General features: G+C 44.8%; 1 protein-coding gene across 7 annotated transcripts in view; it reads right to left on the minus strand.

Moving 5' to 3' along the window:
• SCN8A (sodium voltage-gated channel alpha subunit 8) overlaps positions 1-14,006 on the minus strand; it is a 165,247-nt gene that overhangs the window by 11,308 nt on the left and 139,933 nt on the right. For 6 of the 7 annotated variants that reach the window (XR_012078339.1, XM_072972775.1, XM_072972773.1 and 3 more), the window contains 5 exons: positions 7,479-7,763; positions 5,625-5,678; positions 5,087-5,224; positions 3,981-4,085; positions 936-1,206 (listed from right to left, as the gene is read on the minus strand). Coding sequence is in view for 6 of the 7 variants with exons in the window: in XM_072972775.1 (XP_072828876.1) it covers positions 936-1,206; positions 3,981-4,085; positions 5,087-5,224; positions 5,625-5,678; positions 7,479-7,763 (853 nt within the window). In the remaining variant the exon portion in view is untranslated. Of the gene's footprint in view, positions 1-935; positions 1,207-3,980; positions 4,086-5,086; positions 5,225-5,624; positions 5,679-7,478; positions 7,764-13,466; positions 13,590-14,006 lie in introns of all 7 variants that reach the window. The other variant, XM_072972777.1, reaches the window with a different exon arrangement.

Here is a 14,006-nt window from a genome sequence, read left to right on the forward strand (position 1 = left end):
CTGGAGGACAGAACTAGAAAGTGGGAGGGCCAGCTGCCTTCAGGTGCCCATGGTCACCACCTCGCTAAACCAGCTTGTCTGCTGGAGCTCTGGGACTGGCTCCATAGGTCTCAGACACTCTGTCTCTGCTAGCATAAATCAGTCAAACCCGCATGGAACCAAGGCAGTGTTTCATCACTTGAGATACCCTTTAGGAAGGCAAGAAAGTTTGGAGGAGGGCAATCAATAGGACCGCATTTCCTCTGCCTGCCAGGGCATCCGACCTCCTCCATGCCTTTAGGTTGAAGCAATGCCCCATGGTCACTGTTAAAAACCAACTTGGATTCTGCCCCTGCCACTTCCTAGTTGGGTGACCCTGGACATCTTTACAGTGAAGATAATAAAATACCTTACTTCTTGGGCAGTCATAAGGATCAAATGAGATAAAGCAAGTGAAGAAACTCTCAAACTACCTGGCACCATAAAATCTCAGTAAGTAAGCACTGCCATTATCATCAGGACTGCCACTGCCATCATCATCAGCACTGCCACTGCCATCACCGCCAGAATTCTCCTAGACCATCTCATTAACATCCAGCAATCTCTTCCCATGCCTTCTCCCACTTTATACTACTGTTATAGCCCTATTTTAAAAATATATTTCTTTTACCTTTCCTGTTAGAATGCAAACTCTTTGAAAGCAAGAACCAAATCTAATCTTTTCCCTCTCCTCAACCACAGAATTTACAATCCGAGACTACCATGAACACTCAGAGAAACTCGGTGACCATGTAACCTGCTGGGCAGGCCCACAAGATGACTTGGGGACGCCCATGGATGTGACCTGAGAGTAACTTGTCTGCATTTCAGACCTCTTCTCATTCACTGCACTCCCAGGAATCCCCTCATCGGGGCCAGTCAGGCCCCTCCGCCCCTCCCCCTCATGCTCCACTCACCCACAATGGAGAGGATGACCACCACGAAGTCAAAGATGTTCCAGCCGATGGTGAAGTAGTAGTGCCTCAGGGCGAACATTTTGAGCACACACTCGCAGGTGAAGAAGATGACGAAGACCAGGTTGATCCAGTAGAGAATATTCTCCATCTGCTTGCTCTGAGTGTCTGTCTCCACCATCATCGTCACCATGTTAAGGCAGATGAGCATCATGATAACAATGTCAAAGGCTTGCTGAGTGACAAAATCGAAGATGATACCTTGGATTTTGTTCTGGAGGGGGTGGGAGGGGGAAAAAGGTATGAAAAAATTCATGAATACTTTTCCCAGAAGACTGTGGAAGTTGCTGTCCTCTTAATCGAAGTTCTCTCTGCTTTATCTGCTGGGATACTGGCCAGCCCTGTGCTGTGGCTCTGTCCGGGTGCCAGGAGCATGGAAAGACCAACATCCATAATCTCTTACCAAGAGTTTCCTAAAATCACCACTCTTCGCGTCTGTGCCATCACATGCTTCCGGGGGACGGGGGGCGGGGGTCTTCCTACCGCTCCAACTGCTTCTTTTTAATCTCACTTGCTGGCCATTTCTTCTCTTACTTACTCTTCTTTCTCCCTTGGAGGGCTCATCTCCCATCTACTCCTACTGCTTACACATTATCTATGTACTTAAGTTTCCCACGTTGTCTCCTTCAGCTCATGTCTTTCTTCTGAACTCCTGGGTGGCTTACTTGACATCCCTCCTGGATGACTCAGAAGCACCTCAGGCTTCACAGGTCCAAAGCAGCACTCCGTCCTTTCCCTGGCTCCTCTCCCAGCTTGTTCCCCTCTCACCTCCATTATTCATCCAGTCTCTAAGCCAGAGACCTGAGGGCCATTCTTGCTCTTTCCTCTCCCTCAAAACCCATACAATCCATTGCACATCCTGTTGCTTCTTCCTCCAGAAATATCACTTGAATTCATCCACTTCATTCCATCTCTGCTGCCCTACTCTGGCCTCAGCTACCGTCATCTTTCATCTGGACTTCTGGAACAGTCTCCTGACCAGCATCCCTACTTCCTCTCTTGGCCACTTCCAATGCTGCCTCCACACATAGCAAGTGTGATTATTCAGAACCATAAATGGATCACATCACTCTCCTACTTAAAACCTTTCACTGACTAGTTTCTCCCTGGACTTGCAACAGAATTCCCGGGTTAACCTGGCTTAAAAATGCCTTTCACAGTCAGATCTTGCTCCCCTCATGCCCCTCTTCCAGCTCATCACCACCTGGCTGCACGAATGTTTTCTGGTTTTAGGGCTTCACTTGGTTTTTCAGGATCTCTCTCGCCCTCTTTTTTTTTTTTTTTAATAATCTTTTTTTATTTGTTTACTTAATTTTTTAATGGTGGTAGTGGGGATTGAACCCAGGACCTCGTGCATGCTAAGCATGCGCTCTACCACTGAGCTATACCCTCCCCCATCTCCAGGATTTCTTTCTGTGGCATTTTGGCTCTTTCTCATCCACTCAAAGAGATCTTCCTTAGTGAGGCTTCCTCTGATGGCTCTGTTGCAGGAGATTCCCCACCCCAGGCCTCCGTTACTCACTGTCACGACCCTTCCATCAATTTTTTTCTCACAACATCTGCATTTTATATTAAAACTGTTTGCTTATTTTTTATCTATAGTCCCACTATATTGTAACTCCATGATTGTGGCATCTAAATTTTGTTCATCACTTTTTGCCTGGTGCCTGGTACACATAGATCTGTAACTATTTGCAGAGTAACTCTTTATTGGTGCTTTCTACCACAGTGAGCTTTTTTATATTTTAGTGTGGGAGAAAATGCACCCGAGTTCCCAAGTACTGAACAGAACTCTTAGAAATGCCAGTCCTCGTCCATCCCCTCCCTCTGGTCATATTTCTGTCACATAGTGGAAACTAACATCAAGGGAATAGAAAAAAACAGTCTCTTTCTTAAGATATCCCTGATTTAAAAAAAATTTTAATTAAAAAAACTTGGGGGGGTAATTAGGTTTACTTATTTATTTATTTTTTGGAGGAGGTACTAGGGATCGAACCCAGGACCTCACGCATGCTAAGCATGCGCTCTACCACTTGAGCTATACTCTCCCCGTTTAATGTTTTTTAAGTACCTAGGAATTTGAACTTAAGCTTATTTTCAGGATTACTTGGTGGTTTTCAAACTGTTCTGCAAAGCCCCAGGGGTTTCCTTTCCCTCAGATGTTGGTGAGGGGGTGTGCCAGGAACAGGGGTGTATGGGACTAAGTTGGGAAAATGCTCTGGGACTCCCACTCCTGATTCAAACAAAGCAGCTCTACTTTTATTTTTTACAAATCAGGTTGCCAGGTAAGCTTTCAAGAGTTCTGCTGTTTTTGTTGTTGTTGTTGTTTCATTTTGTTTTTTAATAAAGTTACTTTAAATGAAAGTTACTGAAGAAGGAACTTTGACCCTGGCTTTTGGGGGGTCATGTCCCACCCAGTGGGGTATATGGCTTCCGGCGCAGAGCATCTCCTCTGAAGCAAGAGGACAGCCACCGACACAAGGGTTGAGCAGGTTCCCAGTCCCCAAAACTGTTTTACAAAGGGCTCAGTTCAAGGAGGAAATCAGGCCGTTAGCCTCCCCTAGTTTCACCCTCTCCTGCTCCCACAAATAACCAGAAAGCAGCATTATTTTAGCTTCTGGGCACATCCTTGCACAGACTGACTTGTAGAGAGCTGAGAATATAATGACCAAATCCTATCTTGAGCTGGTAGGCAAGAGATCAGCGTTCATTTTCACTTTGCCTTGTTAATTGTTAGTGGTCTCTGAACACATAGCTTTACCAGGGCCAGAGCTGGTGTGGGGCAAAGGCCGATTCTCTGCTGCTGTCCAAGGAAGGCTCAGAGGAACCATCAGGCACAAATGCAAAAGCTGCCCCCACCTTAATTCCTGTCCTTCTGCTGTCTTCCTGAGCTCTCCTGGATGGGACAGCGAGGAGAGGACTGGCGCATCGGCCGCCCACCACTCACCCCTGTCCCCCCTCTGCCCGCTGCCTGCACAGTGCACTCACCAGGGGGCGGGGGATGGGCTTTTGTGGTTTCTTTGAGCCCAGCTTTTTCATGGCATTGTAGTACTTCTTCTGTTCTTCGGTCATGAAGATGTCCTGACCTCCAAAGTAAAGGAGGGAAAAAGAGAACGTGCAATTACAACTTGCTGTCACGTGCTCCGGGTTTGGACTTAAGGCAGCCACCTGAGAACCCAGGGGACTCACCCCCTTTCCTCTGCAGAGGTCAGTCTCACTAGTAGTTGCCCCAGAGCGAGGCAGACCTGGGACAACAATTCTGATTCAAAGAGATGCCTGCCTTTGTTTTCAGCTTGGGATTTCTGAGACCTGGCTAGGAAGGAAGGAAGGAAGAAAATGGGCCCCCCAGTTACAGACCCTCAGGGAAGGGTCAACTTGAGAGCCATGACTCTGAACACATCTCACTGATTCATAAATTTTGGTGAGGGCCTTCTTTCTTGATACAATTCCAGAAAAAAACATTTTAAAATTAAAGGATTTTCAAGTCCTGGCGAATGTCCCATTTATTCCCAACAATATGAAAAATTTAGAAATCTTGGTGGGAGCGAACAATTTGGGGCGTTCCTTGGAGTCTATTGGAACAGATTTGATTTACAAAATGAAGGAAAAGAGTCGTCTTTTCCATTTGCTTTGGAAACACTGCTGACCATCTGGGACAAGTGAGGAAGTGGAAGGATAACCCCTCACACCCCACTTTGCTCGTGGAGCCCAGGGGTTAACAGATAGTGACAAGTTAGACAGTTTCCACTTCTCACTGCTTCTCACTTTCCTTTTCATCCTGTCACTTGACCCTTTCCTGCCTCCCTCTGGTGGGAGGCCAAACCCAGTAGAAAGCCGCAAGAATTTCTTGTAAATCTGGCACTAGTAAAGTGCTAGTTTGGCCGAGTAAATGTGGTCAACCACACACTGCAAAATCCAGCCCCCAACAGAACGAGCTGGTTGGGGCTCATGTACAGTGGGGCCAGCAGCACGGTGAGGTGATAATAATGGATTTCAGAGAAAAGAGAGGCGGTTTCTGTCTCGAGAGAGAGGGACAGAAGTGCCTCTCATATGGGTTGCCCTCCGGCCACTAGCATTGCGGGGAGGAAACCTATCTTTTTCTTCTGTTGATTGAAGTTATCAATGATGACACCAATGAACAGGTTCAAGGTGAAGAAGGAGCCGAAGATGATGAAGATGACAAAGTAGATGTACATGTAGATGTTGTCCTCATACTTAGGCTGTTCATCAGGCTGTCAAAGGACAGGAGAAAAAAGAGAATCAGCTCCCAGCCTGGGGGTCGGGTTGGGGGCACTCTGACGTGCCAAGGCTTCCCCACCCTGGCAGATCCTGTCCAGAGAAGGCGTAACTGCTGAGTGACTTATGTGAAGGATATAAAATCCCAGGGTGAGAGGGAGGGGACCGCTGTCTGCCAGCAGCCACACACATTCCAAGGGTGAAAACCAAAAGCCTAGTCATCTGGCGCCACTATGAGAACAGAGTGGCGATTCGCTGAGAGGGGGACAGTGATCTATAATCAGTAAGATGAGCAATAAATGTTGTAAACCTCTCTCTCTCCCTTGCTGAGCCCCACCATGCTGCCTGCTTTCTAGCCATTTCAGAAGGTTGAGGTTTCACCAGGTGCATCCTTACCTTTCGGGAATCTACAGCTGCGTACATGATGTCCATCCAGCCTTTGAAGGTTGCCTGGCAAACAGAGTCGGTCATTAGACTGGGCCTGGAAGGGGCGGGCAGGAGACTAGGCAGGGTCCCAAAGGCAGGCTTAGATTCAGTGAGAACACAAGACAGGGAGTTTGGGCGCAGCCTCACGTGGACACAGAATTTTCTGTTTGTTAATCCAGGTCCCAGGGAAGCTCTGTCTAAACCTCTGAGAATAACATCAAAGCTTGGCAGAGAAACATGTTGACAAAGGTAGTTTGGATCAACACTTTTACAAAAGGTCTTTAAAATGGGCCTGAGGTTGCCTACATATAGCTAGGGCAAACTCGCATTTATGAATGAATGGCAGGAATCTACTGAGGGTGATTAGAACTTACTCCTCCATTAAGAAGGCATTTTTTTTTGAAAGGTGTTAAATAAGCAAAGTGGGGGGGGGGTTCTGAAAAATTCATAGCTGTATTTAAAAATCCCACAAGGGCAGGACTTTCGGCCTAAAATACACCTGTTCAGCCAATGGCAGCGGCAGTACTGGCTTCATCCTACGCAGCCCCTTCCTAGTCCTCCCTCTGTATCTAACCTGATTTGGGAAACAAACACAGGAAACCAATTTACTGTTGTCCATGTTTTCCTTTTGTTCTATTTATGCTGTATTTACTCAACCAGATTTGAAGGTTTTTCAGGACATGGGCAATTCTTTATTCAGCTGGTGGCCCTAATAGTGCCAAGCACAGTGCCTCACATATGGCGGGACTCAACACAGTGTCTGGCTGTTATGTGCACTGGTTTCCTGGAGCTGCTCCAGCTCAGGTTCAATTTGTGGGTGCAACTGCTTAAACTGGGAGAGAACAACAAAAGAGCTCTGGAGTGAGACAAACCACTGCTCATCCATCGGCTCTGCCTCCTCCTCCTAGCTAGCAGCAAGTGCCTGCTGCATGCAAGGCCGAGCTGAGAGCTTCACCTGCATTATCACATTTAATATTGCCAACAACTATATGTTACAGGCATGGCTGTAACAGTAACAAAGAAACATAATAGCAAATACCATTAATTAAGCACTGCTACGTGCCAGGCATTGTGCTAAGAAATGTTAATAAATGATCATGAATCCCTTTAACCATACAAGGTATTATTACTCAGATTTAACAGATGAAGAAATAGACTTCTAGTGGGTAATTTGTCCAAGGTTACATATCCATAAACACCAGAGTGTGGCTCAAACCTACACCTGTCCGATTCCAAAGCCTAGGAGCTTTGCATCATGCTGTCTTGTCAGACACTCCCGAAACTGGCCAGAGAGGAAGAGAAAACCAGACATGATGGAATGCTGCATTTCTTACTGTGATACGTTAACTTGAGACGTTGGGGTTGAGTGGCAGCATCATAATCCTGTCACATTGTCATCCTCTTTTGTTAACATTAGTGTAGCTGTTACGTAGGATTGCTTGGCTCCATCAAAACTGCTTTTTTTTTTTTTTGCTTTTTTGTTTTTGGTCTATGCACTTACCTTATTTTTTCTTTCTCTTTAACTACATACTCTGTCCTGGGGAGAGAGATGGTCTCTGCAGCTTTATCAAGCTGCAGGAACCTTTGTTGCTAAGTAAGCAGCACTCTGCTTCTGTGCAAAGTGAGGGATTCCCTTGAGTGAGCTCTTACAGAAGTCTGAATACTCAGGAAACGTGCGTCCCCCTGGAACTGGTTTGGGAAATGACATGGTTCTCTCTGACCCTCTAAGAGCAATCCTGATTCTGGACACAGGGTTGACAAGGAGCCAAATGAGACTTCGGCTAGCCATCCGGCCTTCGTAGGACTGGAAATAACGATCCTTACCACCTGAAGAAGCGCCAGGTATCCTGCCCCAACGTTGTCGAAGTTGATCTTCACGTTCTTCCATCTGATGTCTGTGTTGTTCCCCTCCATGAGCTTCTCACATTCAGTTTTATTGTTGACATCTTCAATTTCAAATCGGATCTCAGAAGACTCATTAAAGCAGTAGTGGTACTTTCCCGCGAACAGGTTAACTCCCATGATGCTGAAAATCAGCCAGAAGATGAGACACACCAGCAGCACATTCATGATGGAGGGGATGGCGCCCACCAAGGCATTCACCACCACCTGCATTGGAAGGGGGAGGCTGCTGAGAGTCAGGAAGAAATACAGGCACACACACTATTTTGATTTCCAGGAGGGGAATGACCCGGTGTGGCTTGATCTAACTATGGAAGCATTATGTGCCCTTTGGAATTAGGGTAACCAGACAGATCCAGAAGGACCAAAATTTTCTAAATCTATTAAATATATTTTGAGGAATTCTTAAAGTTACATATTTATTTCATTGAGCACAAATTCCCTGCCCAAGTGGTCTCTCCCCTAGGCCCCAAGCTGGGGCCAAAAAAATTATTTTTGTCTAGTCTCCCACCTCACCAACTCATAAAATATGCCCCATGGGAAAATCTGAGCGGTTTCAAGCTCACTAGTTGCCTTTCAACAGACATTCCCCCTCTGCAAAACAAGGTAAGATTGTTCCAAATCAGAGAACCACCCTTTGGGGTTAGCAGTGAATCAGTCAACGGTACATAAAGTCTCTTTCATGACTACGCAAGGCCAGTTATCATATTTCAGGCAATAGCTGAGCATGCATATTTTGCAGGCTCAAAAAAAAAAAAGCTATATTCCCTCTACCAAACAGTATAAAATAAAATCTCAACAGATGTGTTTTTCACGCAAGATTCATTATTCTTTAAGCCTTTTTTTCTTTCTTTTTTTTCCTGACTTTGCTGGCTTCTAGATCTATGAGTCGCCCCCTGCTTGGCTAATGCTGCTGTCTCTCTGCTCAATCTGGGGCTTGACTCAACTTTTTACAATGTATTACTAGAAAAAGGACTAGCTTAGGGGTTTTTTGGAGCATTTTGGGTTAGATCACTGCTCTTGAAACCCCCAAATTAGCATATTGTTAGAAATCACTGACTCTGGTAAACTCAGGGCTGAAAAAAAGCAAAGGAAAAGAAACACCCTTACGAATCCAAGTTTCTGGGTTGTTTTCACTTTGATTTTGCTTCACACTAGAGATGAGAGGAGCTAGACAACACTTGCACTGCTGAAGCAGTGTTCCCTAAAGGCGTTCAGAGTGCTCACAAAAATAGCATTTCAGGCGGTGGGGTGGAACACGACGCCGGTGTTCATTGCTGCCCTGATTCTCTCAAGCAGGACTGCTCAGGCCCAGGAAGGCGACCCTAAAATGGCAAGCACGTTTCTTCCCTTTTCTAGTATTGTAGGAGGATAAAAGGAGTTCAGATGAAGACCCTGGATATAAATGAAGTCTTCTAATGTTTTGTTAGAAGGAGGTGACAAGTATCACCACATCCCTGCATCAGTTTTTCAGTGCAGGGAAGCCGGGACCAGCACGGCACGGAGAGGGCCCGAACGGCCGTGCTGGGGAGGGAACACTAGGGGGCAGCTCTGGGCTCTAACTGGAGCCCGACTTGGGATCGGGTTTTCCTTCTCTTCTGTCTTTGCAACGTCAGTCGTGGGAGCACAAGACTGAGAAGAGCTGTCTGTCCTGTGCTGTATGAAAAAGGGTAACAATATTCTGCTAAGGAGCCGCTCTTCCTTGGATTAAAATACTAATTTTGTGTTTCTCCAATTCACACATGAAAGCCTTTAGATTGAGAGGCAGTTATTTCTTAATTCTTAGACCAAGAAATCTCTTCTAGCTCTAATAGCTCTGTCATTAGTATAAAATAATTATACTTCCATTGGCCTTTAGTTTGAGTAAGGAAAGCCAGAATATCTGAAGTCTATGAAATCCCCAATGTTAATTTGGAGAATGATAGTCATATTTATTTATGTTGCCAAATTTGTCAGGTGATTGGATTTGAAGTTAACCTCCTCTTTTCTACAGTTGCTCACTCTTTGATGGGAGCACTATGCAGCAATGAAATGTGCAAAAGAACAGGCAAATGAGGATGACCTACAAACGGAATAATTATGTCTCAAAAGTTCAGAGAGTAGGTTATGTAAAGTTTCAAAAGCTCCAGTCTATGTGACAGCATTCTGCAGCAGAGCTTAGGGGAGAGATCATGACCTTCTGTTAGAGCATCACAAGTGTGCCACAGGGAAGGTGGCCCCAAAGATTTGAAACCGAAATGTTGCGTTTTATCTCAACTGAGAATATACCTCCTCTGGGAACTCTTCTGATTATCTTAACCCAGTCTCACCTGTCCAACAGTGTCTGTGTGTCACAGTTAAATATGGGGTAATATTTACAGCAGGGGAGAATAATTAGCTAATTGACTAAGGGATCTCTTTGCACTTTAATACTCACAGATCTGATCAAAGGAATCAATACACAAAAGTATTTACCAAGCTTTGTTCTCTGATATGTATGACATAAAATTCCTATAAAATCCAGTGTACTTATAAGATGTCAATGAATTTTCATTTATAATGAAAGTTTTCTTAGCTTCATTTTATGACTAAAACAGTAAACAGAGTTGATGAAATTTACTCACAATTCTGCCTTGCTGTGAACATTAGTTAATATTCTCAGCAACCAAATGGCAAGAAACCATGCTTTCTTATTCTGAAGTCTCACACTATATATATATATATATATATATATATATATATATATATATATATACATATATAAATGATAATTCAAGTTTCCATGAATAGTTTCCATCACCTTTAATTATGATGAAATTCACTGTTGTTAAAAATTAAGTATAGAAATACAATTCAAAGCTAGGTTATAGCAATCTATAAACTTACTTTTTTCAATGGAAGTCTATATTTAGCAATTGATACAAATCTCATTTAACTGACGAAAAAATTACAATGGATACTAATTCTTTCAGCATCTTTTCTCTGTAATGCCTAGAACATTGTTGCTCATTAAATACTATAAAGTCTGTCAAAAAGATTTTAATATCTGGCAGAGGGAACATGGCTTTAATGGACAACTGTGTGCTGACAATCAACAAAAATGCATGCATGTTTCATAGCATTACTATTTTATACCCTCAAAAATTTAATAGCACAGCAACATCTTTAAATAATGATTACTATGGAGGAGAGAAAAGCAAAGAACTACACTGAGTATTCCTTTGCCAATAGCATGGGTGTTTCAATGTTCTGGTCTTTGGTTTGAAGAAGAAGAGAGGAAGAGACTGAAGTCAGTGTCCCAGCACAGACTAGGGCCACCTGTTCCCTCTCAAGTCAAGGTCTGAGCACAGTGACAGTTGAGGCCATCTGCATTGATGGTATTCAGTCTGTGAATATCTCGTTTAGAATTTTCCAAGGGTAACCCCTCAAGTGTTGACATACTCAAGGACCCAGGCCAAGAAATGAAAAACACACCCCAGTGGAAGAGTGACATTCAAATAAAATGTAGGTACCTAATTCGGTTTATTGCTGGGGAACTTACTCTAAGCTTAGGCAAATTCACTCTTCTTACAGTTATTCTTCCACAGAAGAGCTGGGACACTGCAGGACAGGAATGGGTCCCGAACTTTCACCACCAGCCCAGCCAGAAGTGGCTGCGCTATCGGTGACTGGAGTCAACCACATGAGGTCACATCCTATACCAGAGCTCCCTTCACTGAACATTTATTGTGTGAAATCCTGGCTTTGGGCTCAAACTTGTTCTTGCCCACATGATCTCCTTTGAAAAAACCTTCACTTACTAAGTGCTTTTCAAATAAAACTTTCTACTCTTCTGGTCATCCATTTTGGACCTCTGGGCTCCTAAACGACTTGGAAGGTGACAAGTAAAAGTTCTGAGAGAATGGAAACTGTGAGTCCAGGGAAGGTGAGGAGAGGAGGAGCCAAAGGGAAGAAGGGTGGCCACACAAAGTGCTCCTGTGTTCAGACTATTCCAATACTCCCCACGCGAGCAGCTGGTCCCTGAGGACTCCTTCTGCCACAGGGCGGGACTGGCAGTAGTGGGCACCCAGAAGGCGAAAGTCAGGAGCGAGCGTCAGGTGGGCATGTTTTTCAGGTTTGCTTTGGGTATTACCAGGCCTGTTTTAGGAGACCCGGGATCCTTCCTGGGGCATGTGGAGGATCGGAGGCTACTGAGGTCAGGTACAATGCTGCAATTATTGTCTTCAACAGCCTTCTTTTAGTTCAGTTTTCAGTGACCAAAACAGATTATCAACTCTATAACAAAACTAGAATGATTTACTAAAAAATGATTTAACCCCTTCTGAAAAAAGTGGGTAGGTGGGGGAGGAGCGAAGCATTCTGATCCTATTTTAAATGACACCATGGTCACTTCAATCACTGAGCCCTCTGCAATATACTCTCTCTCCTTAAATTTAGCCCAAGCATAATAATGACCTGATGGCACACATTCTGATATCTCTCTTATCGGTGGGAGAAAGACTTAGAATCCCAGGTTTTGTTTAAATTGAATTAAAATAAATTTATGCTGCTGTGGAACTGACCTTCCTGCAGATGGTTTCAGGTGGGTTGCAGAAAGCTTATAAACCAAACTGTGACTGTGCTACAGGAGAAACGCAAATTTCTTGCAGAAACCATTTGTCTGAATAAACTAAAATAATACAATAACATTCCCAAGTCCCATGAATTTTCCATCTTCCTGTACAAGTGGGTGGCTTCATGGAACAGTGGCCATGGACCACAGATGAGGGCTGAATGAAGCAGCACTGTCCTGGTACCTGGTTTCTCTGATTAGTCTTGCTTCACGTGGACTACTGCAACAGTCTAATTTTTATTCCTACATTCTGATATCTGTATATTTAAAAACATATCCTCTGGTTTGCTCTCCTGCATGTATTCAATATCTGAATTAAAATGAGTTTTCTTGGTCTCGTTAAGTATAACAGACCTCTCTGATTACTATGGGACAACTATTACCACGGAAAGCCAGTTTGTCCACTTGAGTTTAGGAAATTGACTTGTGTTTGTGTGTGTGTGCGTGCACGTGCATGCACGCACACACAATTTTTAGCCAAGAGAGACAGCAAAAAGGCACCAAAAGAGGGAGCCTTATTTCTAGGTCAGCAGGGTGACAGCACCTTGCACCATTTGGATTTGGGTGGAGTATCAACAGGAATAGCAGGTGTTGAGAAATTTCAGGAGAACTAGCTGATAGCCATCTAGCATCGTACCTGGTTATCTCGACAGTGTTAGAATAGGGGACCATATAGCGTGGGCAGAGGGGTGGGGGGTGAGGAGGAAAGCTTTGCTATCAGACAGAGGCTGCCAGTCCTTACGGGACTGAGCTGAGAACAACAAGGTGCAATAAGAGGAATCAGAATAGAAAGAAAAGCTTTTCTTTTCCCAGGCCCATGCCCAATTCTGCTCCATCCCCAACTCCAGGCCCACCACATCTTCAAGTCCCTTCTCAGCCGCTTTCTCAGTGACTCTAAGGCCACAGTCCCCACCTGGCTGACGCCCCTACATGGCACTCTCCCTGCCTGTGGCTTCTGCTTTTCAGTGGGTCTGTGGATTACAATTCCCCTTCTTTGCACCTGGTGATTCTCCCTAGTAAATCAACAGCCCAGAAAGCCGCCCCAAGTGCTACAGGTAAGCCAGGCCAAATGAGAATAGCCAATGTTAACATGTTCTGCGATGGCATGTTGTTGGGGTGGGGCCAATATTAATGTGATGAGGCAGCTCGATGCAACTCCCCTTCGCACGGGGCAGGTGCGGGGAGAGTGTGGAGGATCGAATCAGCAGCTGCATCACAAAGTGTGTGTTTGAATGATCTTCCCACCATGTGATCAGTTCTAGCATGCTTAAACAGTTTCCACTGGCATGCAGAAGGATCAGCTGCTCTTAATATCTTACCCTCATCCCTTCAAATCGTGATAAGGCTCTTAAGGGTCTCAAAGCTCTTAGGGTCCTAAGGGACTTTATGGCACCTAGTTCCGAGTAGCCCAGGGCATTAGCTATAAGGCTGACTAAAGAGACCTACACGGAAACAGAAGAGAAAAACAAAAACAAAAACAAAAAAGGAAACAAAAGGGGGAAAAAAAAAGAAAAAAAGAAAACAGAGGTTCCAGAGAGTTAGAATAAAGCCCCTAGCACTGATTATACAGATTGGGCCCCCCCACCCCCGGAAGAGGAAGTGAGTAACACCAGCTGCCTACTTCAACTTGGACTCAAACGACCTGGAAGGAAAGGTGGTTGAGAGGCAGGAGAGAAAACACAAAGGGCAGAGGAAGTCCAGAGAGGGCGGAGGGACAGACATACAAGTTGGCGAAGGGGAGAGGCTGAGGGAGAGGGAGAATGAGGAAGTTCCACTGGAAGGAGAGGAGCCTGAACAGATGACAAGAACCTTACCCTCGCCCTTTACAGTCTCTGCAGGTCCCAGAAGTTCCCATTAAA

This window comes from Vicugna pacos, chromosome 12 (assembly GCF_048564905.1).
Source record: "Vicugna pacos chromosome 12, VicPac4, whole genome shotgun sequence".
In the NCBI taxonomy this organism is placed as follows: domain Eukaryota; kingdom Metazoa; phylum Chordata; class Mammalia; order Artiodactyla; family Camelidae; genus Vicugna; species Vicugna pacos.